Here is a 25,315-nt window from a genome sequence, read left to right as displayed (position 1 = left end):
GGAGGGGAAGGGGTCTCTATCGAACTGCCTCTCTAAGCTTGAGGACTTAATCCACCAAATGGAGAAGCCGATTGTCGATTGACGACAGCCATAGACTCCCCTCTCTCCACTATTCATTGGGTCGCTCTTTGTTTCCCACTCTGGAGAATGGGGAGGGAGAGAGTTTGATGGTTGATGCTTTCAAAGCGTCTATGTATTAAGGGCTGAGGCGCCGAGCTTATGCTGAGGTTGAAGAGAGGAGAGGGGAGGGGGGGGGGATATAGTGTACTGGTAGTGTACAGGGTCGCTCGCTCAACCCTCCTCAACGTGACTGGGGTTCCAGGGTTGTCAGACGTGTTCAGCGTTCACAATGAGCTTCTGTCTTCTTTCTCTTCTCACACAGCTTCGTTACATGAAAGACATGTCAGGCGTGCGTTAGCGAGGGAGGGTCGTGCCTCGGTATAAGTCTGAGGAACATGCAGGAAATGATAATTGTTTTTGTAAGGGGGAAAAGCAGCTAAGATGCATGGGAACATCTACTTCAAAGGCTCTGTGGTTGTTCAGTCAGCAAGACGTGACGGAAGTGCCTCAGAGAGGTGTAGGTTATGGTCGGTCAGCAGAATACCTTCAGTCAGCACAACTCAAACTCGCTACATTGTAGTTTGGCGGCTTGTGTCACGAGGTGCAGGCAGCAGCAGCCTACTTAAGAAACCAGCCTCTCAAATACTAAACAATAAAAGACTATGGTGTAAAAGAAAAACACTGAAGTGTTGAGAGAAGGAAGGTTCAAAAGGAGCAACATGAAAGAACGTTCTGTCCTATTGCACCTTATGTAACAGCTGCCACCCTCTTCCCTTCCCTCTTCCCCCTCCCCCCCCCCCCCCCCTGTCATATTTACCTGAGTTGTGAGTCGGCGGTACGCTGCTGTCTTTCGTGCTGAGCGTATTTCCCTTCATCGCCCTGTGTATCTTCCTCTCCTCCAGGGAATGGCTACGTCGGCGCGCTCCAAAGGAGAGCACAAGCAGAGAGTCTTCCTGACCATCTCATTCGGGGGGATCAAGATTTACGACGAGAGATCAGGGGTGAGTGAGTGATGGGGCTCCACTGCGTAGCCGCGCCGCCAGGCCTGCCCATCGGCTGAGCTGAGTTACGCAGCCAGGCCTCAGCCCCAGCAGCACTGAACCTTTATAGGACATTCAAGTTCAATCGCAGTCATGTAGAAAAAGGGCAGCCATCTTGTGCGCCTACCTGGCATATGGTGCAGTTGACATGCCAAACGAATACGACAAAAGCAGATAGATATAAACATTGTGTAGGGTGTCCAATCAAAAACGCATCTTTTGACCAATGGGTAAAAGAGATACTCCTCTAAGAAAACCAATCATCCAAATGGAGGCCAGAGGAAAGACGTAGTAAAAAATCAGGAAAATAGGCTACCGCCGTGGAATATTACATACAACAATATGGAGGTAGGATTAATATCGATTTTGCGACATGACATGTAATGTTTTCATACTTTAGTATGCGCTTTTCATATAAATGCGAAATCCGTGTTATTAAAAAAAAAATTAAATAAAAGATTTCTCACAAAAACAAGTGTAGCCTATGTCTGTGAAATGTCAACGGAGAGCTGAGCGTAGAGCAAACTTTTTTTTTACTTTGGAACCCTCTTACATTTAATTCGGCTCGTATCATGCTAGTTTAGATTTTTGCGACCCGCGGAAACGACTTTGCATTGACCACCAAAACATGTACAATCCTCAAGTTTCTACGAGAAAGCGGCACTGATCTGCTGGAGAGTCAGTCGACAGAAAGTCTCTGGTTTGTCCACCAGAGATCAAAGTCTTTCATAGTTGTTAAAATGGATACATCAGGTGTACCAATGGTCGTTCAATAGGGAAATGTTCTCGCAAATGGATCTTTCAGAGTACCATTCGGTCGTTCGATCAGTCGCGTTTACCAGACTAAAGTACTTAAACAGCTGCAGACTGAATGTGTAGTCTTTCGTTTTGTAGATTGCTTAACCATTCGTGACGTCCAGTTCACGCCTTAGTCTGCTTGGTCTATAGAGTGGTAGATTTCTTAACCATTTGTAACGTATTCAGCTGGTGCTGCACGTAACTGTTCTAACGTACATTTTGTCGGAAGTGGGTTTTATACACTTCTGGCAAAAGGGGGCGTTCCATGACGCTGATGTAATGTCTGTGCTCATGTGAGCGTGGCCACTGACTTGGTTTAGACTTCATATGAAAAACAATTCTCTCATTTAGGCCGTCATTGAAAATAAGAATTTGTTCTTAACTGACTTGCCTAGTTAAATAAAGTTAAAATTCAAAACTATATATATTTTTTTAGAAGGCTAACATCACATTACATTTTCTCACAAATAGTTTCATATACAGTGGGGAGAAGTATTTGATACACTGACGATTCTGCAGGTTTTCCTACTTACAAAGCATGTAGAGGTCTGTCATTTTTATCATAGGTACACTTCAACTGTGAGAGACGGAATCTAAAACAAAAATCCAGAAAATCACATTGTATGATTTTTAAGTAATTAATTTGCATTGTATTGCATGACATAAGTATTTGATCACCTACGACCTCTACATGCTTTGTAAGTAGGAAAACCTGCCAAATCGGCAGTGTGTCAAATAATTGTTCTCCCCACTGTATATTCATATACGTTCCCCCACATTTGGATGTGACCCTGACGACTGGGAAATATATACATTCAGAGATACAGTTATGTTGTCCTACGGTCTTTAGTTACATCACAAATTCTTAACAAATTCCACAGGATTGTTTTTTAAATACCCACGGACCATTCCAAATGTCTGGAATACAGAAATACTGTTAAATTATTCAACCTTTTGATGTTACCGTACTGCCTTTCTCTGTGGTAACAAAGGGATTTAAAGTTAATTTCTGAGAGTGAGAGAGAGAGTTTTCCTGCAGGTATTTATGACCATCATTAAACTGTGGAGAGAGAGTGAGAGAGTGGCGGGGGGCTATGATTCCCCCCCCCCCTACCCCCCAAGGGCACGTCATAACAGTAGATATAGTAACATCAGTGTCTAGGGAGTAGGGGCTAAGGGTCGATGTGGAATGTAGAATGAGTAAACTGCTTTGACTTAACCTGGGCCTGGCCTGCTGTATGATGGCTACTGTCGGATGATAAAGACATGTCTGTTATAATGACAGTGTGTATATGAGTGATATGATGTTATCCCCTTCCCCCTCATCACCTCCCCTGGAGGCCCAGAGACCTGCTGTCCCCCACACAACCCCCCCCCCCCCCCCCCCGTTCATCACCACTATCCACTAGGCTAATTAGCCCACAGTTCCACCCCTAATCATCATCATTGCTAACTGCTAGCCTAATTGTCCCATAGCTCCACTTCAACTGTCATTAAAGGGAAAAAAAATGCATTACGCAATACTGTATATAGACCCGTTCCACAAGACAACTCATGGTTGGATATTTGATGACTTCCATTTTTATTTTCGTTGGATAGTGGTGCCACCCGTTATTCGCCACAAGCCCTGTCATTTATCAACAACAACTAGATAATACCCCTCATCGAGCCCCGTAGTGTGTGTATGTGTGTGTGTGTGTGTGTGTGTGTGTGTGTGTGTGTGTGCACGTGTGTGTGTGTGTGTGCACGTGTGTGTGTGAGCCCTACCCTCTGACGCTCATCACCACATGCGGCTTCTGTAATTTTGTTTGAGAATCATCGTCCCCCTAATGCCCTTTCATTTTATAAACTGATTCCCCCAGCAGCACTTAATTTACCCAACAATCGTAATGGTAAAATATAGGGCTCTTTCAGCAGGACGAGGCGTTGCAGAACATTCGGATAGAAATGTGTCATGCAGACAAGACACTGTTTACTGTCAACTAGACTATAGAATATTGTCAGCTCTAGTATGTTCCATTTCTCTCTGCCAGGTTCTTATCAGTGCACCCCACTGAATAAGCCCGGGTTTAATTTCTTAGTAGCTCATCCCCGTTGCTCAAAGCTTATCAACGCTGTTAGTGGAGCAGCAGGTGGGAGAAGATGAGTGACAGCCCAACTACTTTGAGCACGTGTGTGTGTGTGTGTGTGTGTGTGTGTCAGTTGTACTTTTGAACCAGGTGTTCAGGGCTGCCCACGCTCTGTTGACGATGCATCTTTTTGCATATTGCACAATACACAACAATATCATTACCCCCAGGTTAGAGAAATCTTCCAAATAAGTGAAAAAGGGTTGTCTGATCTGTGCACGTACACAGGCACAAGCACGCATATACACACACGGACACCCACACCTTTACTGTTCAAGCAGTAAATGCGTTGCGCCTCCTATCCCACTGAGACATGTGAGAGCTGGAAATGAGGAGAAAAAGGGAAGAATGGCATAAGTGGTAGTTATTCTTGTCAAGACTATTCCCTGTCAACAGTTAGACAAAGAAAGACTAATGCATTTACATTTGCTTTCCCTCATTCTCTGCTGCGGTGAATCTGGAGCACAATATTGCCGTAGTATTAGAATTAGTAAGAAGCTGTAGCCTACTTACCGCGAACTCCCAGTTCACTCCCTCATTTTGAAACAAAACATTCTTTCAAGAATTCATGAAATTCATTAGAAATGTATAGTGTAGAGCCAGGAGTTTTCCTAGACAGGTCACAAAAAACTCCCGGATCTAACTAAACTATAAAATCAGGACCATAACCCTACGGTATCCAACATGGGTCTCAAAGCCCCCTCCATTTTGTATGGTCCATTTCCTCGTCCTGACCTGTCACTTCCTCTTCCCTGTTTCGCAGATCTACTACATCACTTCCTAACTCCAACTTATGTCACTTCCTCCCTGTGTGTTCAGGTTCTGCTGCATCACCACTCGGTGCATGAGATCTCCTATATCGCCAAGGATACCCGGGACCACCGGGCCTTCGGCTACGTCTGCGGGAAGGAGGGACACCACCGGTTCGTGGCCATCAAGTCCGGCCAGTCGGTGAGTCCAGGACCTGAGATCCTAATGAGGTGTAGTAGTCAGAAAGAGCGTTACAGCCAAAGTTACAATCAATCAACACGTTTCAAATGCAACACATAGTGTTGCAACAAGGGAGCAACCGTTTGTAACACAGTTGAAAGATTGTCCAATAGGAAGGACTCTGCTTTTATCCTTTTAGATATTTGCAGCACTGTGTAGTTGGGATTGCGACGTAAGTGTGTGTGTGAACTACGTGTGTGTCGTCTGGAAGATGAAGGTGTGTGCTCCTCTTCCTTCACATCCCTCCCTCCCTCCCTCCCTCCCTGACAGGCAGAGCCCCTGATTGTTGACCTGCGTGACCTCTTCACCCTCATCTACGACATCAAGCAGCGCGAGGAGATGGAGAAGAAGGCCCAGAAGGACAAGCAGTGTGAGCAGGCCGTCTACCAGGTAAACAACAACCACAAACAACAACAGAACTGTTACCATGGCCGTTATGCACAATGGCCATATTGAGTGTACTCATGAGTAATAGTGAGAGATGTTAGAGGAAGGGAGATGACGCGTATCCATTGAAGAAATGGGTTAATATCTGTCAAAGGGAGCGTTCCCCCTCTTGCGACAGCGCGCTTTCTTGCTTAGCCTAGCGACCAGCAGGCAGAGATGACTGCTTCACACGCTTTGAGTACGAGTCCAGATCTCGGCTTGGGCTGTGACTGCAATGCAAATTATTTAAGGTGTTTTGAGGGATGTTACAATGCCACTATTTTTTTTATCCCGAAACATGACTTTCATGCATCGAAAGACTCCTGTCAATGTAAAAGGCTTAATGTAATGTATAACTGTGTCCACAATGGTATATATTATTATGTTGGAAGATGTATACAGTAACTCAGACATCAGGTTAAGCCTAGGCACAATAGGTTAAGACCAGGCACAATAGGTTAAGACCAATAGGTTAAGACCATAGAAAACGCCTGTTTTCCCCTAAGCCAATGGCTGATTGCTCACACCTGACGCCCTTGCATGCTCTTTTGTTCTCGCTCTGTACTTCTATTTGTCTATCCATGGTCTTGCTCTATTCTCCTCTGTATCCGTCTTCTTCTTGTTATGTAAAACGTTCCTTCTCTTCAACCATCACGCAGACCATTCTGGAGGACGAGGTGGACGATCCAGTTTACCAGGTACGTCGCCACACGACACGCGGCCCATCAGACCTAGCGATGAAACCCCATGGGACCTTTTTCGCTCTAGCTTCTACTGACGACAGTGTTTTCACGTGATTCATTCTATGGAATACGAAACAATTAATCCTTAATGTAAATATCTGCCACTGATCTGCTTGAATTAATGATTCATGATAACCAAACCATCTCAGTAATACGCAGTAGACCAGCCATCACAGTAGACGGTTTTGTTCAACCATTCGACTCTCCCATTGCAGTGTTGTTGAACCATATCTTTTCAGTTGACCTGTGTATATGTTCTGATTTTCTTCTAAAGACCTATCTGACCCTGACTGGTTGTTCTCCCCTTTTGCTTTTGGCTGAACCTGATACTCTACTCTGTTGCTCACACTGAATACAGACAACACTAACCCTTACTCTGAATGCTAATGTTCAGTGGATATGTCCCAACTCATTCCAAATTTCTGTTGTTTTCCCCTTTAGCCCCCCCCCCACTCCCCCAAAAAAAGGTTTTAATTTGCAATTCTGTAGTAGTAGTGACTGTTTTCGTTTGTTTTGTTTCGAATACAAGAGTCCAATGACTGTGGGCAGAATCCAAACTTGGGATCCGTGCGTGTAACTAACTCAGACTTTCGTGTAAATCATCTAGGTTACAAACGCGGATCTCGAGTCAGGATTGGCCCCTCTGTGTCTAGGTGGTAGTGGAGAGGTGGAGCAGTATTCTGATGAAGTTGGTGGAGGGACCTCTTCAGTACCTGGAACTACTGCCTGACCAATTACTGTGCTCTCTCCTCTTCCTTCTTCATCATCTCTCTCTTTCTTTCCTTGTTTGTCTCTCTCACACTCTCTCTCACACTCTCTCTCACACTCTCTCTCACACTCTCTCTCACACTCTCTCTCACACTCTCTCTCACACTCTTTTTTCTCTTTCTCTTTCTCTGTATTTTGTCTCTTATTTCTCTCTCTCTCTTTCTCACTCTCTCTCTATCTCTTTCTTTCGATCGCTCTCTCTCTCTTTCCGTTAATCTCGACATGCTCCATCCCTCTTGGCCCCGCCCGCTACTTCTGTTGTAGTACATTGTGTTTGAGGCTGGACATGAGCCCCTCCGTGGCCACCAATCAGAGGAGAGCGTTTACCAGGTACAATACCAAGCCCCGCCCCTTCCATACCTTTTGTAGAGTAGTCAACCCAGAGCGTTGTGTTACATTATACTATTTCTGTTTGTTAGAGAGCAGGGCAGTACACTCTGGGTAAAAAACGTATACTCACAATGTTCCAAATGTAAATTAGAATAACATCTCAAGTGCAGTCATGGCTAGTTATTTTGGCAGACCAATTCATCCAGGCTTCTCTAGAGTCTATGTGGGCTCCCTGCAGACATCCAGAGGTTTGACCTTCCAGCTCAGTTCAAGGGACCAACAGGAGCCTCTAGGGACCTAGAGTGTGATTTAATCTGGTCCCCCTCCTCCCTCCCCCACCTCTCTACTCCCTCACCCCTCCTCCCTTACCCCTCTTCCCTTCTCTGTCCACCTCCCCCTCCCTCCCTCCACCCTCGCCCCCTCTTCCTCGTCCCTCCTCCTCTTCCTCTTCCTTTCTGAAGATGAAAGATGAGTCGAAATGAATCATTTGCCATGCCATTTGAACTCCAAATGAAACAAGATCAATAGGCGAGAAGAAAATTCCGCCCAACTCCAAGTCAGCCAGCCGAAAGCGAGAGAGAGAGAGGCCATATTGTTCACTACGGTTAATAGATTAATGTGAGGAAAATATACAAAAGAGAGGAGAGTGCAAGCGCTCCAGCGTTGTCAGTTTCCACAGATTTAAACCTCTAGTTGAATGTGATCCAAATGGAGAAAAACAATTGTGCCGTCTTAATGTCAAAACAAAGAAGTAGCACACACAATCCTACAGCATTGCTTACAATCAATATGGATCTAAATAAGAGTTGATTCAAGAGCTGTGCAACGGTAGAATTTGCATAACATTTTCCTTTAAACCCTTTGCAGACCAGAGACACCTTCTGAAATGATGAGTGTGTCAGCTGTAGCAGAAGAAAGGATTCATTGAATAATCAATACGTTTTTCTCTTTCTTACTCAACCTTGGTAAAATGGTGTTGCTCAAAGCTCACTTTATTCTTTCATTTTGACTCGACCTCCAACACAGGTCCCTACCGCTACCAGTCAGCAGAAGGGAGAAGGGATCTATGACGTCCCAAAACGCCATTTCATGACTGTAGGTGTTTTTGTTTTTGTTTTTTTTGGTTCGTCCACTCCCTCCACTGGCAAACCTCTCATTCCCTCACTAAGGAAAACTCCCCTCTTCTTTAGTGTCCATTTATGAACCCCTGTCTGTGTGACCTTGTGGAATTATTGGACCCCTAACCACCTCGCCGACACACGTAGACGTGGTCGTGTACACCCACAGACTAGTTATCAGCAGTGTGTCTCGAAGGCAGTGGTTGCCTGCCTGTGCAGTCTGATATCAGTTGTCTTGGGCAAGAAATGATCAAGCGTCAGGCCTAAGTATATTCTTACAGTATCTAAGGTTATAAAGATGCAATGATATTGTATATTGTATTGTTATGCACAGTCTGCCCCAACAGATACATGATTCCATCTAGCTAAGATGTGACGTCAGTTGTTGGGATAAATCCAGTGGAGATGGCAATGTGTCTTTGCTTCAGATCCTCCACAGGATTTTAAACATAGAGGACTGTTAGACATCGAAGAGGCCGTCTTTTTATTCAATAAAGACAAAACGCTTTTGTCATTTCCAGTCTCACCACTATATTATCTACAGCAAGGTTCATTTTGGACCAGAACAAATAGACATATCATGGATTCACTTTTTGGTTGCGCAAAACTGGAAATATATCTCTTTCTATCCTTTCACCGTGTCAGATGCAATAGTCAATACATTTACATGGAGAGAGAAGAAAACGTCCACCTGACTTCTGAAACAAACCCTAAGAAGAAAGTGGGCTTTCTTTCTCGCATCGCTTCCTCTCTGTGCTGATAGTTCAGCAGCATATCAACTCGGCATGATAGCTATCCTGTCCCCCTTGCTATCTCCCCCCCAAAAACACATCATGCTAGCTGGTGTTGTATCAATAGCTGCCGACGCTGCTTCCATATCTCTTAAGAGTTACTGCTTGTCTGTGCATTCAGTTGGAGCTCTACTGAGAGATCCCCCCGTAGCTTGATGTGTGTGTCACTCTGCCTGTCTGCCTGAGGTAAAGACCCAGTATAACTATAACCTATGTCTGCCCACCTTTTACAAACTACTGTACCTCCCTCTTGCTCCTACTGGATACATAGAACTGTAAGAGCAAGCCATAATGTACAACAACAATATGTATCGTATATGATCAGACCCCCCCCCCCCCCCAACACACACACTTCAAACAGGACATAGACAATGTTATGTTGCCCCCCCCCTCCACCAACACTGATTGCTGTTTTCCTCTCATTTTCGCTCTTCTTTTCGTGTCTGTGTGTGTGTGTGTGTGTGTGTGTGTGTCTTTATTTATAGCATGCAAATCCCCTGTGTGTTCCCGTGGTGATACATCGTCTGCTTGTGCATGGCCCCTGCAGTCTAGGACATACATTTCATGCGACTTACCCATTTCATAGTCTAGTTGTAGAACCTATGTCCTTCCTTCCTACTTCCTCTGAAATGTAATTGTACTGTTAGAGCGCTGAAGTTATATGGCTGGGGGAGGGGGGGGGGGGGGGGTGAGATATGAGAGTAGCTGTAGGAACGGTCACGTCTGCTATATGGGTCAGGTAGTTAGTTATATTGTCTCGGTGGGTAAATATATAGAAGTATATATATTCATTGGGTTCAGGGAACACAGTGGTGAATGTACTGGTAACTGCCAAAATAAAGGAAACACTTGAGTAAATGAGGGATACAGAGTATATTGAAAGCAGATGAGATAATTAAGCAATTCACATCCCATAGTGCAAGGGATCATGTATTAAAATGTCCCAGTTGCCCATTCTTTTGTCTACCATGGCTAGGAGAAGAGATCTCAGTGACTTTGAAAGAGGGGTCTCAAAGGAGCAAACAGGGTGTAAAGTGTGTGTGTGTGTGTGTGTGTGTGTGTGTGTGTGTGTGTGTGTGTGTGTGTCAGTCCCCAGATCTCAACCCAATTGAATACTTATCTGAGATTCTGGAGTGGTCCCTGAGACAGCATTTTTCACCACCATCAACAAAACACCAAATGATGGTATTTCTTGTGGAAGAATGGTGTTGCATCCCTCCAATAGAGTTCCAGACACTTGTAGAATCTATGCCAAGGCGTATTGCAGCTGTTCTGGCAGCTTGTGGTATTGCCAAATGCCCTAAAACATTCTATGTTGGTGTTTCCTTTATTTTGGCAGTTACCTGTATATTGTAAACCGTCCAAATCCTACCTAATCATATAATATTATCTTGTGTTTGAGAGGAATCACAATGGTAATGCATTGTGGGACTATTGGGGCTGATTTGATAGGTAGAGACGGACATAATAATATCTAATCAGTGTTCTTTTGATTGGACTGAATAGCCAATTATAGAGCACCGTGAGAGATTCATTTTTGATCCATCTTCTGATAATGAAATGAAAGGAGAGCTAGTTGTTTCTTGGCATCTTCAGTACAATTCTCTTCACACGCAATCACGCATGCACACACACACACACACACACACACACACGCACACACCCTATTAGAGTAATAGAATGTGTTATGACTTAGAAAGTCTGCCTTTGTTTTGTCGTGAAATGTCACTGTTCTCCCTCTCTGTCCCTGTTCCTCTGCCCCACCACAGAACATCAACCACTTTGATCTGTTCGGAGATATGTCAACTCCACCCTCGGTGAGTAACTGTCCATTCCCTATTGCTTAGACAGACTCTGTCCGTTTAACCATGTCTGGAATGATGGTGCTGAAATATTATGCGTCAACATCGCTGCAACTCCCCAACGGGCTCGGGGGAGGCGAAGGTTGAGTCATGCGTCCTCCGAGAAACATGACCCGCCTAACCGCGCTCCTTAACACGGAAGCCAGCCGCACCAATGTGTCGGAGGAAACACTGTTAAACTGGCGACCGGGGGCCCAAGAGTGCAGGCACCCGGTCTGTCACAAAGAGGTCGGTGAGCCACGTAAAGCCCCACAGCCAAAACCCTCCCCTAAGCAGGGTGACGCTGGGCCAAATGTGCTTCGTCCGATGGGACTCCCGGCCACGGCCCGGGAATGAACCCGGGTCTGTAGTAACGTCCATGTGTCAACATTTGAATGCGTTGTTATGCAGTCAAACTACTGTGTGGATAATAGAGAAACTCACAGTCATGAAGACCAGTAAAGACCAGTAAGACATTGGAAGACATTTTGTATTCTGATTTCTGTGTGAGCAGATGGTTCAATTGACCCCCAAATAGAAAAAGACAATAAATGAATAATCACAATGACCGCAGTTCATTGTGTATGTGGATGATGTCCCCCCAGATTCCCCCGTCCCCGGCCAACACTCTGGACCCCAGCAGGAGCCACCGCCAGCCCCAGCACCCCCCAGAGATGTTCACCGGCCCCTTCAGCCCCACCTCTGTCCCCTCAGGGTACATGACCATGGGGCCAGTCCAGGCAGCCCAGTGGGCCCAGCAGGGACCCTTCGCTGGCCAGGCCCAGACCCTGGCCTTTGGGGTGCAAGGGCCCCTCCAGGTGACCCAGGTCCTCCCTGGGGGCCAGCCCGTCATCTGGAGCCAGGCCAACATCTTCCCTGCCACCCAGCAGCAGTGGGCCGCTATGGCTGCCTACATGCCTGCCCAGGCTGTGGGCGTGGGGGGTCACCACCTCCCCATGATGGTGCCCATCACCACCGTGTGCCCTGGCCCCCAGGGGCCCCACGGTGACCTCTCCTCCACCCCTTCCTCGGCCATCGCCAGCCCCCAGCATCAGACGATGGACCCAGTTCTGCTCCAGCAGCAGCATAGCATCGGTGGGGACTCTGACGCAGGCGAAGGCCCCTCTTCGCTGGGCCTTGTCATGGTGGGCAGCAGATGTGGCACACCCAGGCCGATGAGCCCTACTTCAATGGGTCTTGGTGCCGTGGGCAGGTGTGAGACGCCCGTTGGCCTTGTCATGATGGCGAGGTGCGAGACGCCCGGTCTAGTGAACGTGCCCCCTGACACCCTGGTCTGTAGCCAGCTGGGACTGGAGTCATCATCTGCCGCAACCCAGGAAGAGGAAGGCAGCTGTAGTGACCTTGACCTCTCTCGGATGACCTTGAGTCCAGGCACGTCCACCTCGCCCTCCACTGACTCAGGTAAATGCTACCTATAGCCAGTTTTTCCTACATTTACACTAGATAGTTGCACATACTCATACAGAACAAGTAAGTTACCCAACCCAAACCTTAAAGGGGAAAATCCACCGGCCACATCATCATGATGATACAAAATGCATCATTTTGCATGTCATGATAATATGATCAGTGGCACTTTGCTTCTTGAAAGTCCAATATGTTGAAAACTTGACCGCTGACATGCAAAACATTTTGGGACTATATCAAAAGTGGACTAATGAAAAAAATACCAAAATATTGTGTTTTTTTTGGTCAAGTTTCCCTTTAACCAAACCCTAACTATACCCACCTGGATAATGTACAATGCTTTAAGACACGGTTAAAGTGGGGGAAAAGGAGTACAGTACACCCAACAACCAACTCTGTCTCTGCAGCGTCCACCCCAGCCCCCCAACCTGGCTCGTCCTCAGACTCCGCCCCGTCCCAGGCTAGTGATCCCCCCACAGACCACTCCCCCATCGAAACAGAGGCCACACACCCCAGCACCAGGGAGGATGACTCGGTGAGTCTCAGCTAATCTGCTTCATAATGATATAATGAGCTATCAAACGGTTGGTAGATAGTCATTTTATCACTTCACCTGCCATTTTGACTGCAGCAGTCGAACAAAAACATTTGATATATGCTAAGAGAGAAAAAAGTCCTTTGGTTGTATTTATAAAGGTCTTGGGTAACGTTGTAATTCGGGAAAAAAATATGTATTTCAAAGAACACAATAGCATTTTCAGGACTTTATGTTACTGCAGGCTATCTGCTACCGCGGGCATGTGGAGCGCATGGAACAGCGGGTTATTCTTGGAAAAAGGGATATTTTGAAATAGGGCTCATCTCTTCAATTTTGAGAGTCATTTGTCAAAGGGAAGTGTTTTTGGAAACCTCAGATACAATATAGGAATCAAAACATCTTACCTGCATGTGACTCTGTCGGAGGATGTGTATGAAAAAGTCACCTTTCTGGTGCTCCAGAGGAGAAAACGATGTCCTCTTGTAACACATATATTCTGTTAGTGATATCGACATTCTCACAACGTACACGTGTTAAATAAACGCACTTAGGAGAAGTCAAGGACGGAAGGGGGCATGGCAGAGATATATAAACGTTACCTTCATATGCAGTCAAAATTACTGCCTCTCCCACTCTCTCTCTCTCTCTCTCTCTCTCTCTCTCTCTCTCTCTCTCTCTGTCTCTCTCTCTTTCTTTCTCTGTCTCTCCCTCTTTCCACCCAGGGCTCATGCAACCGGGCTCGGTCTCCCTGTCCTTCCAGTGATGCTCCATCTGACTGTCCACAGGCCCAGACCTGTCCGCAGGAAGACAGCTAGAGAACACTGGGACTCTGGGTGGGTTTCTTCTCTACTCTCCTACCACTCTCCTCTATCACCCCGTTCTCTCCTCCCCTTCCCTCTCATCTCCTCATCCCACCCCTCTCCCTCTCTCCGATCCTCTCCTGTTCTATTCTCTAACCTTTTGTATCCCCTTAAGGCTGCTTAAAACATCTCTGTTTTATTGATTGGTCTAACAACACTCTACCGCTCAGCTCTTATTGCCTGTCTGTCTGGTGTCTTTTCAGAGGCACAGATCTCTTGTTTGTCTTTTAGTCTCTCTCTCTCTCTCTCTGTGTCCTTGCAGCTAAATGGTCCTCAGCCAATTATGGAAGAGCCGTGATTTTCGTTTAAAGGTTTATTTTATTATGGCTCTGTAGTACGTTGTAAAATGGAACATTGCTGCATTGATTAAGTATGATCAAAGTAAGGAACAATACTGCCACCTGCTGTCCATAGGCTCATAATTGCACATATTTCACACGAGTGTATGTGTTCTAATGCGGCTCCCTCCCTCTCCAGGAGAAGAACCCTCTCTATGCCCAGAGATATGACCAACAAGAGGAAATGAGCAGAGAGGAGAGGAGGAGGAGGACAGCAGACTGAGAGGGAGAGGAGAGACTCTAGACTCCTGTGTCTCTCCACATAGCTGGATTACACTGATCACTGTTTTGTTCTGGGGACTATTAATATTGGCAGTCTAAAGTAGCAGTACCATAGGACTGGCTTCTCTCTTGAGACGGACAACACAACACACTCCTCACAATGGACAAACCTTGTCTTTTTTCTCCCTTTGCCAATTGGAAGGTTTTTCTCCCAGGAAGTGACCTTTGAAACTGTAGCAGCAGGCCGTTGCCGTGACAACATTCTGCCACAGGTCAGTGGGAGGAGACGTCCAATCTATCATGTGACCTGGAAGAACCAATCACACTGCAAGTTCAGAAAGAGGATTGTAATGGGTTCTATGGATTCTGATGATTTTTTAGGTATTTTGATGAGGAATGGTGTCCTTTGGGGTTGTACCCTGCAAGGACTCATTGTGCAGAACAGATGGATTTCCCAAATGTTTTCAAAGAACTGACTTGTTCCATTTGCATGAACAGACTTTGTATTGTGGATCCAGCCAAACGCAACAGCGACTGCAAGACAACTGTTCTCTGTAGCTCCCTTTTCAAAGCTAAAAGATAAAAAAAATATAACTTGCCATTTGTAAGCTGCGACTACCGAGTTGATGCGTCTGAGAGTTTTTAGGGTAACAAAAAAAATGTTTGAGGCATCGGCCGAAATAAAAATCCTGTTTGCCAAACTTCTATTTTGTAAATAAGATTTCATCAAGGCCCCGACTGTACACCTGCATCTCTGTGCCATAAGATAGGTCCGTCATCTGCCTCTCTGACACTGCCTACCTGTGGCTCTCAACTCTAAAGCAATGCCCTACCAGCACCTCTGTCTCTATCATCTGGACGTTTGCTTTGCTTTTGTTGGCAATTTCTTTCTTGTTCTTTTTTGTTCTTTCTGTTTCTCTGTTGGGTTTGGTCGGTCTGTGACATATGAACTGTGCATCTGTGTTACTTAGCCATTGAATCAAAGCGATGATGCCTGTTACCTACGTGTGACGTAACTCACTCTTTTGAAAATGAAGTCACACAACAACAACAAAATATCCACAGGCTAATTTCTTAAAGTCACTGTCACTTTTACCTGGGGGAGAGAGAAGGGGAGGAAGGGGGTGGGGTGGGGTTTGGGGGGCGGGGGGGGGGGGATCTCCTGCATAACCTTGTTTCTTAGCTGTTTTAGACTTCCAGACAGGTGTACTACTCACACTTCAATGTTTTGCTTTCAAACTCAATGTTGATCTACTCTACTGCTTCCAGAGGTTTGCATTTTGGGAATTTCCTATTGGCCCCATTGCAACAGGCAAGCTCAATCACGCACAGCTAAACAATTTGAAATGATCTCAAATGGTATTTGAACCCAGCTCTGCTAGACATATCTAGGTGGTTTCCAGGAACCAAAACCAATAAGCTAGTTGAGATGGCCCATCCAGCTGCAGACTCCAGAGTGCATTACTATGCCTTATTACTATCAGTTGGACAGGTTTTGTTGTCCTGTCACTGTTACATCGTCCTGTCATTGTATTTCAGTAACACAATTCATTGATGCAACTGAGGGTTTGGGGCATATTGTAGGTCTGTCCGCTTCACAGAGTTACAAATGGCCGAAACGTGGAGACTTTATACGGCTATGAAATAATATAAATATGATTACTATTTACTTCTAGACTATGATGATAATAACTGTAACCCTGCTCGTCTAAGAAAAAGCTAAGAGAAATGGTCCCATTTTATTTATGAATCCCTGAACGGTCTTGAAAAGAGAAATAGGACTTTTTGTACGTATATTTCGTCCCATCTACTGTGCTACTCATGCCCACTTTTCAGTCACAAATAAAAGATCATGTGATTCACCGTTTTCTCCTGAACTTTGTATGTTGCGTCAGCCATTTGTAACACTGGGTACCGCAACAAAAAAATTGTAATTCATAGGGTATTGCTGTTGAATTACCATTTCACGGTGTGCTTTCTAAGAAAACACCTGGTCATTTCAGCGACCCTGAAATAAGTCCTGCATGTATTTTGTTCCAACTCAATGGATCCAACAGAGGGGGGGCTGTGTTCTTGCTATTACCTGGGCCCTGTCCAGTCAGCACATGCAGAAGAAAGCTTTTTGAAATGGAGAATGGAAACGAGGTCATTCTTAATGCTGTTGAGATAGTACCTCCTCCATTTGAAAAGGTTTTCTACCATGTTTCTGCCAACCGTACATGACTCAGTAATTGTGTGTTGTTAATGGCATATATCCACCAACACAAACCTACATGAAGCATTTTAACTGAAGTTGACCTCAATCTATTTAAAATATAGCTTTTTGTTTTTACATTTATAAGCAATCACTACATGTTGTGTGGAGTGGAGCTGATGTTTCTGTCAAGGGTCATTTGATGAAGGTCAAAGAAGGTAAACAAACAGTCTGGGAGATCTCCAGACCAACATAATGTACTGTACACCAAACATGATCTGTGTGCTTTGAGTTTCCTAATACCTGACTTATGAAAGTGGAGATTCCCGTAACAGACTCACGGTCTGAACCTAACATTGAGTCCATGCCCCCGCTGGTATTGATCAGTGTGTGTTTACACACAGACAGAGATACCTGAACACACACGCACGCACGGACAAACACACATGTACACACACATACATGCATAAGTACACGCACGCACGCACACACACACACACACACACACGCACACACACACACACACACAGACACACAGACACACAGCTGAACACACTGTTGTCTCGTCAGGTCTGTGCGTCCGTCTTATTGTAGATTTTTCAGATCCACCACAACTACCATGCTCTCTGTGTCCTTGTTGAAGCCTACCGTTGGCCTAGGCTACTGCCTCCTCTGTGCTGCATTGTGCTTGCTCCTACTCCGGTAAGACCTTAATTCAGTCTGTGTGTGGAAGATAGAGATTCAAGGGCAATGGCTGTCCTCGACAAGCGTCAATACCAGACATTGTATGACTTAATGTGAGGTTCATTGCAGTACACTTATGGGTGTACTGCAATGAATGGGTAAGGTTTTATGGGTAAGGTTTTATGGGTAAGGTTTTAGATGGAGGCCTCAATGCAAAAGTCCATTGAGAATAGAAAATGGTGTGTGTGCGTGCAGAAGTCCCCACAAGAATAGTAAACTAACAAACATTTGACCAACTGGGGACATTTTGTTAGTCCCCACAAGGTCAAATGCTATTTTTAGGGGGTTTAGGGTTAAAGTTAGAATCAGGGTTAGGAGCTAGGGTTAGTTTTAGGGTTGTGGTTAGGAGCTAGGGTATTGTTTAAGGTTAAGGTTAGGTTTTAGGGTTAAGGTTAAGGTTCGGTTTAGGGAATATATGATTTTGAATGTGGCTGAATTGTGTGTCCCCACAAGGTGTGTGTGTGTGTGTGTGTGCGTGTGCGTGTGCGTGTGTGTGTGTGTGTGCATATTTCTTCAAAGAAGTCCACCTTTTTGAAACCATAATGATTTTCTATCACATCAACACACAGATGATTCCTCCCGTCGTACCCTGCTTGACTAATATAATAGGCTGATGCAGTGCGGTGAGCTGTGAGTTATGGTGACCTATGTTTCAGTGATGTTGCCATAGCCGGCAGTGGCGAGGAGCCCAGTGGCGTCCGTGAGGCTCGGTCTGTGGGGACTCAGGTCGCCGTGCAGCCGGTGGACTGTGTACAATCAGAGTGGTCCTCCTGGACGCGCTGCGATGTCTGCAGGAAGAAGAGGGTGAATATTAGCAGGAGGAGGAAGAAATGGATGATGATGATGATGATGATGAGGAGGAGGAGGATGGTAGATAAAATCTGTTAGTGGAGAGTATAGCGTAAGTGGCACAGGTTGCTGTCTGTAATCCACTTGACACGGATAAAGAGAGAGTGAAAACAGTTCTGATATCATAACGGACATGGGATGTATTTCACATTCTGTGCACAGACTGGGTAATGCAGACTGGGTAATGCAACCTTTCTGTGACTAATAGCTGTACAGTAAGTGGGCACTTAGGTGTTGTACTGTAGCATTCGAATTGTTTTCAATTGTCTTTTATTCTCTCTCACCCTCCCCTCTCCATCGCCTTTCCCCCAGTATCGTTATGCTAAGCTTGTCCAGCCATCTCAGTTTGGCGGGGAGCCCTGTCATGTCCAGGGCAAAGAGGTGGAGCCCTGTAGCCCTCCATCTCGCTACGACTGTACACATGATGAAACACCTCTGTGTGAAGGCTTCCTCTGTACTTACACAGGTATTCTTTCCACACAATCCACCAAGTTAACCCGAATGTTAAGCCTGATTTTAATAATCCTAACCACTGGTATTCTCTCCTCTGATCTCAGAACTAAATGCCTGCTATTTTTACACGGCTTAGTCCCATGCATGTCTTCTAGATGTCTGTGTGGATGTAAAAAATCGAATTTTAAAAAGTGCTGTATATCAAATGAAAAGTTTTACTCCACAAAGTGCACTGCCAGTATAGGGCTCTGAAACAAAACTAGAGGACCACATTGGGAATGTGGTGTGATTTGAGATGTGACCTGTGTGTCTTCCCAGGGCGCTGTGTGCCTATAGACCTGCGCTGTAATGGGGATGATGACTGTGGGGACTGGTCAGATGAGAAGGGCTGTCAGAAGGTGAACAAGGCCTGCAAGCAGGAGGCACAGGAGTACCATGGCATCGAGAACCTGGCCAAAGGGTGAGGCATGTTCACTGTGGGCCGAGTAAAAACTTGAGCTCGGCGTACACATTGACATCAGCGCTGGAATTATGTGAAAGTGAATCCCTTTCTCTCTCCTGTAGAATCAACATACTGAACAGTAACTTAGAGGGAGTGGTCATTGACAACAGATACTACGCAGGCAGTTGCTTGCCTCACTACATCCAGGACGTCAGGTTCAGGAAGCCTTATAACCTGCAGCAGTACACACTGGAGGTAGGATGCCTTATAACCTACAGCAGTACACACTGGAGGTAGTTAGCCTTATAACCTGCAGCAGTACACACTGTAGGTAGGAAGCCTTATAACCTACAGCAGTACACACTGGAGGTAGGATGCCTTATAACCTACATCAGTACACACTGGAGGTAGGAAGCCTTATAACTTGCGGCAGTACACACTGGGGGTAGGAAGCCTTATAACCTACAGAAGTACACACTGGAGGTAGGAAGCCTTATAACCTACAGCAGTACACACTGGAGGTAGGACGCCTTATAACCTACAGAAGTACACACTGGAGGTAGGAAGCCTTATAACCTGCAACAGTACACACTGGAGGTAGGAAGCCTTATAACCTGCAGCAGTACACACTGGAGGTAGTTAGCCTTATAACCTACAGCAGTACACACTGGAGGTAGTTAGCCTTATAACCTACAGCAGTACACACTGGAGGTAGTTAGCCTTATAACCTGCAGCAGTACACACTGGAGGTAGTTAGCCTTATAACCTGCAGCAGTACACACTGGAGGTAGGAAGCCGTATAACCTGCAGCAGTACACACTGGAGGTAGTTAGCCTTATAACCTACAGCAGTACACACTGGAGGTAGTTAGCCTTATAACCTGCAGCAGTACACACTGGAGGTAGGAAGCCGTATAACCTGCAGCAGTACACACTGGAGGTAGTTAGCCTTATAACCTACAGCAGTACACACTGGAGGTAGTTAGCCTTATAACCTGCAGCAGTACACACTGGAGGTAGGAAGCCGTATAACCTGCAGCAGTACACACTGGAGGTAGTTAGCCTTATAACCTACAGCAGTACACACTGGAGGTAGTTAGCCTTATAACCTGCAGCAGTACACACTGGAGGTAGTTAGCCTTATAACCTGCAGCAGTACACACTGGAGGTAGGAAGCCGTATAACCTGCAGCAGTACACACTGGAGGTAGTTAGCCTTATAACCTACAGCAGTACACACTGGAGGTAGTTAGCCTTATAACCTGCAGCAGTACACACTGGAGGTAGGAAGCCGTATAACCTGCAGCAGTACACACTGGAGGTAGTTAGCCTTATAACCTACAGCAGTACACACTGGAGGTAGTTAGCCTTATAACCTGCAGCAGTACACACTGGAGGTAGGAAGCCGTATAACCTGCAGCAGTACACACTGGAGGTAGGAAGACTTATAACCTGCAGCAGTACACACTGGAGGTAGGAAGCCTTATAACCTACAGCAGTACACACTGGAGGTAGGATGCCTTATAACCTACAGCAGTACACACTGGAGGTAGGAAGCCTTATAACCTGCAGCAGTACACACTGGAGGTGGGAAGCCTTATAACCTGCAGCAGTACACACTGGAGGTAGGAAGCCTTATAACCTGCAGCAGTACACACTGGAGGTAGGAAGCCTTATAACCTATAGCATTAGCAAAGGCCCTAATCGAATACTCTTAAAATGCATCCTTCCTTCTTCTACACTACCACATTTCTAATGATTAATATAACTGGACAATACAGACATGTTGTCTCAGCAATATGCTTCATGATTTCAGGTGTTTTAAGAGCAGTATAGAGGATACATTTATTCATAACTGGGTTGCTGCTACAGTACGTGTGTGACTGTGACCTGTAGTGAATGTAAACATTACTTTTCTCTTGTTTGTCTGCCACAGACCAAAGGCACATACGACTTCAAGCTGCAGTCTTTCGAGTCATACTCTGAGTTTGTCCATTACACCATGACGGAGCGCTCTTCCAAGACCACAGTGTCCATTGGCTTCGCCGTGCCGGGCGTGGCCGAGTTCGGCTTCAACTACGCTGACTCCAAATACTCCAAGTCAGAGAAGAAAATACGCCGCGCCTCTAGGAAGGTGAGACACCGGTCTGTTCAGAAGAGAGCATCATTACAGAATGTTCCCGATAGAAATGTATTGTGTAGAACAGATATGATTGTCTGTCTTGTAAAGTAGGGAACTGAGCCGGCTCTATTTATTACATTTCTATCTGCAGTGTTCTGAACAACACAAAGGCACAATTCACCCCAAAATCAACGTTTTGGGTCATTCACATTCAGTAACCAAGCCCTCCTGACACGCCCCTTTGCCCGCCACCCCTCCACAGGAAAACAGCTTTGTCCAGGCCAAGGCAGAACTGCAACTGGCCCGATACATCCTGAAGTCAGAGGATTTGATGCTGCACCCGGAGTTCTTCCTGCGTCTTCGTGCCTTGCCCCAGTCCTACAACTACGGGGAGTACAGACAGATCTACAGAGACTATGGCACCCATTACATCACAGAGGCTACCCTGGGAGGAGACTACGAGTACACGGTCATCCTGGACAAGGAGAAGCTGGAGAAGACAGGTGACCGACGATGCTTTGCTATTCCATGCAAAGAGGCTAGTGCACTGCGGGGCCTTAGGGTGACATTTCACTTCACAGCAGCTACCCATGGACAAATGAAATAAAGTACCATATCACAATGGCAGTAGTAATACTCTACTATATCTCCACTCCCATTTTAGGTTATTCTCTGGAAGCCTACAAGAACTGTGTGCAGATAGGTCTGAAGGTGGGGGCCAACATCAAGGGAGTGTATGTGACTGTGGGGGTCGAGGGAGGTGGTTGTGATGGTCTGCTCAATGAAATGGGAGGTGAGGAGTGGATCTAGATCACCGGCAACACGGGTCTCTCTTTCTGTCTCGTATTGTAGAACAAATAGCCATTTCCTACTCCTCTTTAACTGTCTCTATCTTCCTCTCTCTCCGCGCCGTCTCCCTCCTCCTCTAGAGGACACAGTGAAAGGCAGCATGGTGGAGGACTTTGTCGCGGTGGTTCGGGGGGGTGACAGTGAGTCCATCACCTGGCTGGCTGCCAAGAAGCTGCCCACGCCACAACTGATGAGACTGTGGGGAGAAGCGGTGCATTACAACCCTGACTTCATCCGCAGCGTGGTGGGAATGCTGTCTCTCTCTCCATTTATCTCAGTCTCTTTTGTATACACTCCCTCTCATTCTACACCCACATGAAAAAATTAAATAGTATACTATGGTTAAATACTATAGTATTCACTGTAGTGTTTTTGAAGACTTTGCTGTAGTGTTCACTGTAGTGTTTTTAGCAGACTTTAGTCTAAAGTCTGCAAAAACACGACAGTTAATGCTATAGTATTTACTGCAGTGTTGCAGACATGACTGTAGTATACTGTGGTTTTTACAGTTTACTGTATACTGTAAATACTGTAGGAAAAAAAACGTTAGTATGTGCTATAGTATTTACTGTAGTGTTTATACTAAACAGTAGTATTTATTGTAGTGTTTATACTGTACAGTAGTATTTATTGTAGTGTTTATACTGTACAGTAGTATTTATTGTAGTGTTTATACTGTACAGTAGTATTTATTGTAGTGTTTATACTGTACAGTAGTATTTATTGTAGTGTTTATACTGTACAGTAGTATTTATTGTAGTGTTTATACTGTACAGTAGTATTTACTGTAGTGTTTATACTAAACAGTAGTATTTATTGTAGTGTTTATACTGTACAGTAGTATTTATTGTAGTGTTTATACTAAACAGTAGTATTTATTGTAGTGTTTATACTGTACAGTAGTATTTATTGTAGTGTTTATACTGTACAGTAGTATTTACTGTAGTGTTTATACTAAACAGTAGTATTTATTGTAGTGTTTATACTGTACAGTAGTATTTATTGTAGTGTTTATACTGTACAGTAGTATTTATTGTAGTGTTTATACTGTACAGTAGTATTTATTGTAGTGTTTATACTGTACAGTAGTATTTACTGTAGTGTTTATACTAAACAGTAGTATTTATTGTAGTGTTTATACTGTACAGTAGTATTTATTGTAGGGTTTTTGCAGACATTACTATAGTATTTACTAGAGTTTTGTCTTTGTATTATCTTTGGCAAAACTGTGGGGGTTTTGTCCTTAAAGAAAACTACTGGAAGAGCAAATTTTCCATAATCTGTAAGTAGATATATAGGAAGTAGGTAGGTAAGTAAGTAGGTAGGTAGAACTGAGGTCTAAATGGACAGTTCAGAGCTAATCTTTTTTATAACCTGTAGGGAACACAGTATATTGTCTATACTTAGGTTTTTCACTTACGGGTGGCACAAATTGGGATATGGGGGAGGGGAATGGACAGGCTATATGCAAATTTAATACTGTCGTGTAGTATATACTACAGTAATTACTGTAGTGTGTAGTATAGTTTTCTACAAAATACTGCAGTTTACTACAGAATTCTATAGAAAGTACTGTATTATATAGTACACTTTAGTATTTTTTTCGATTCTCTTTCACTTCTCTTTAGCAACCTGGGACTTGTCCTTTCTATTTATCTCACCCACTATTTTACTCTTTATTTTATCACTCTCTTCATGCACCTCTCGTTCTCTCTCTCTCTCTCTCTCTCTCACTCACTCACTCACTCACTCACTCACTCACTCACTCTCTCTCTCTCTCTCTCTCTAACTCTCTCTCTCTCTCTCTCTCTCTCTCTGTCTCTCTCTCTCTCTCTCTCTCATTCAGATTTCCCAAAGGTTCCTCTATAGGTGTCCAGTCTGTCAAACTCCAGCCCTGAGCTGGTTGTGATGATGTTAAAGTATTGTTGTTGTTGTCTGTGTGACAGACGCGGCCGCTATATGAGCTGGTGACCGCCAGAGACTTCTCCAGTGCTAACTCGCTGAAGAAGAACCTGAGGAGAGCCCTGGCTGAATACCTGGAGGAGAGCAGCTCTTGCCGCTGTGCCCCCTGCCGCAACAACGGACTGGCTGTTCTCAAAGGTAAACACCCTTCCTCCAGCCCCCTGCTTAAAGGACTTCCTCCCCGATCCAGCTATACTTTGTAGATTTATGAAACTACGAAAGATGATGATGATAGTGATGATGAGGATGATGTCTTCCTCTCCCCCCCCCCCCCCCCCCCCCCCCCCAGGCACCAGGTGTGAGTGTGTGTGTCCATCTGGCTACAGTGGACTGGGTTGTGAGATCACCCAAAGACCAGGTCATTCTCTTAATTAAAACACAAACCTACACGATAAAAGCCTTCACCTGTAGCTTTGACATCTCTATTTAATTTCCACAATATTGCCATTTCCATGCTGTTGGGGAGGTTTAACCTTTTGAGCTTTGTCCCAAATAGATATAGGCATAGACGGCAGCTGGAGCTGCTGGGGTTCGTGGTCACCCTGCGCGGAGCGGTCTAAGACACGGAGCCGCCAGTGTAACAACCCTGCACCTAGCAGCGGAGGCATAGCCTGCAGAGGACTCCAGATGGAAACTACTGATTGTTTCTGATATTGTCCCGGACTCTTGATTGAAATAAAGATCATTCATGTCACCCTTGGAAATGTGCCTGTGATATGTTTGCATTCTTGACTCTCTTATGACAAAATGATCTACAGTGGGGCAAAAAAGTATTTAGTCAGCCACTTAAAAAGATGAGAGAGGCCTGTAATTTTCATCATAGGTACACTTCAAATATGACAGACAAAATGAGAAAAACTGAGGTGATCAAGCATAACAGAGAATTACTTTGTTTTTATTTCTAAACACAAACATTTTGGCCATCTTTCTCATCAGATCAGAAGATTTGGTAACATCCTTTACCCCTTAAACATGCATCGTTGGTATTGACTCCCACTTCCTGCTGTCGTGTTGAAATTGGTTGTGTCCCGTCTTTCTTATGACATCAGCAGCGTTGTTTCTGAGAGGAGGAGCCAAGGCAGACGGAGCCCCTGTCTGGCCGGGGGTTATCACATCGCCGTCTGCATGTATTACTTCCTGACTGACAGGAAGACCACACGCTCCAGCAACTCCAGGTCTGTCCGTCACGGAACCTATCAGACAACAGTATGGCAGGCTCTGTCTCACCCACTCTGCTATTGCTCTTCACTCATCGAAGTCTCAACACATACACTATACACAT

General features: G+C 45.2%; 2 protein-coding genes across 2 annotated transcripts in view; both read left to right on the top strand.

Moving 5' to 3' along the window:
- The window catches only part of LOC139376207 (disabled homolog 1-like), an 81,110-nt gene extending 65,584 nt beyond the window's left edge, over positions 1 to 15,526 (top strand). Inside the window, exons 4-14 of the mRNA XM_071118504.1 lie at positions 963 to 1,061; positions 4,847 to 4,978; positions 5,288 to 5,407; positions 6,103 to 6,141; positions 7,219 to 7,284; positions 8,311 to 8,379; positions 10,963 to 11,010; positions 11,640 to 12,456; positions 12,870 to 12,997; positions 13,723 to 13,833; positions 14,338 to 15,526. Coding sequence (XP_070974605.1) covers positions 963 to 1,061; positions 4,847 to 4,978; positions 5,288 to 5,407; positions 6,103 to 6,141; positions 7,219 to 7,284; positions 8,311 to 8,379; positions 10,963 to 11,010; positions 11,640 to 12,456; positions 12,870 to 12,997; positions 13,723 to 13,815 — 1,611 coding nt within the window. The 3' untranslated portion in view covers positions 13,816 to 13,833; positions 14,338 to 15,526. The remainder of the gene's footprint in view (positions 1 to 962; positions 1,062 to 4,846; positions 4,979 to 5,287; positions 5,408 to 6,102; positions 6,142 to 7,218; positions 7,285 to 8,310; positions 8,380 to 10,962; positions 11,011 to 11,639; positions 12,457 to 12,869; positions 12,998 to 13,722; positions 13,834 to 14,337) is intronic.
- Positions 15,527 to 16,996: 1,470 nt separating this feature from the next.
- Positions 16,997 to 24,748, top strand: LOC139376208 (complement component 8, beta polypeptide). The gene is made up of 12 exons (XM_071118505.1): positions 16,997 to 17,316; positions 18,015 to 18,162; positions 18,520 to 18,673; positions 18,979 to 19,120; positions 19,225 to 19,357; positions 21,037 to 21,234; positions 21,485 to 21,725; positions 21,887 to 22,015; positions 22,152 to 22,315; positions 24,018 to 24,171; positions 24,323 to 24,391; positions 24,530 to 24,748. The coding sequence occupies exons 1-12, from the start codon at positions 17,234 to 17,236 to the stop codon at positions 24,682 to 24,684; spliced, it is 1,770 nt and encodes a 589-aa protein (XP_070974606.1). The 5' UTR covers positions 16,997 to 17,233; the 3' UTR covers positions 24,685 to 24,748.
- Positions 24,749 to 25,315: the final 567 nt, after the last annotated feature.

This window comes from Oncorhynchus clarkii, chromosome 20 (assembly GCF_045791955.1).
Source record: "Oncorhynchus clarkii lewisi isolate Uvic-CL-2024 chromosome 20, UVic_Ocla_1.0, whole genome shotgun sequence".
Lineage (NCBI taxonomy): Eukaryota > Metazoa > Chordata > Actinopteri > Salmoniformes > Salmonidae > Oncorhynchus > Oncorhynchus clarkii.
Note: the sequence above shows the minus strand (reverse complement) of the source record. Positions and strands in the feature narration are given on the sequence as shown.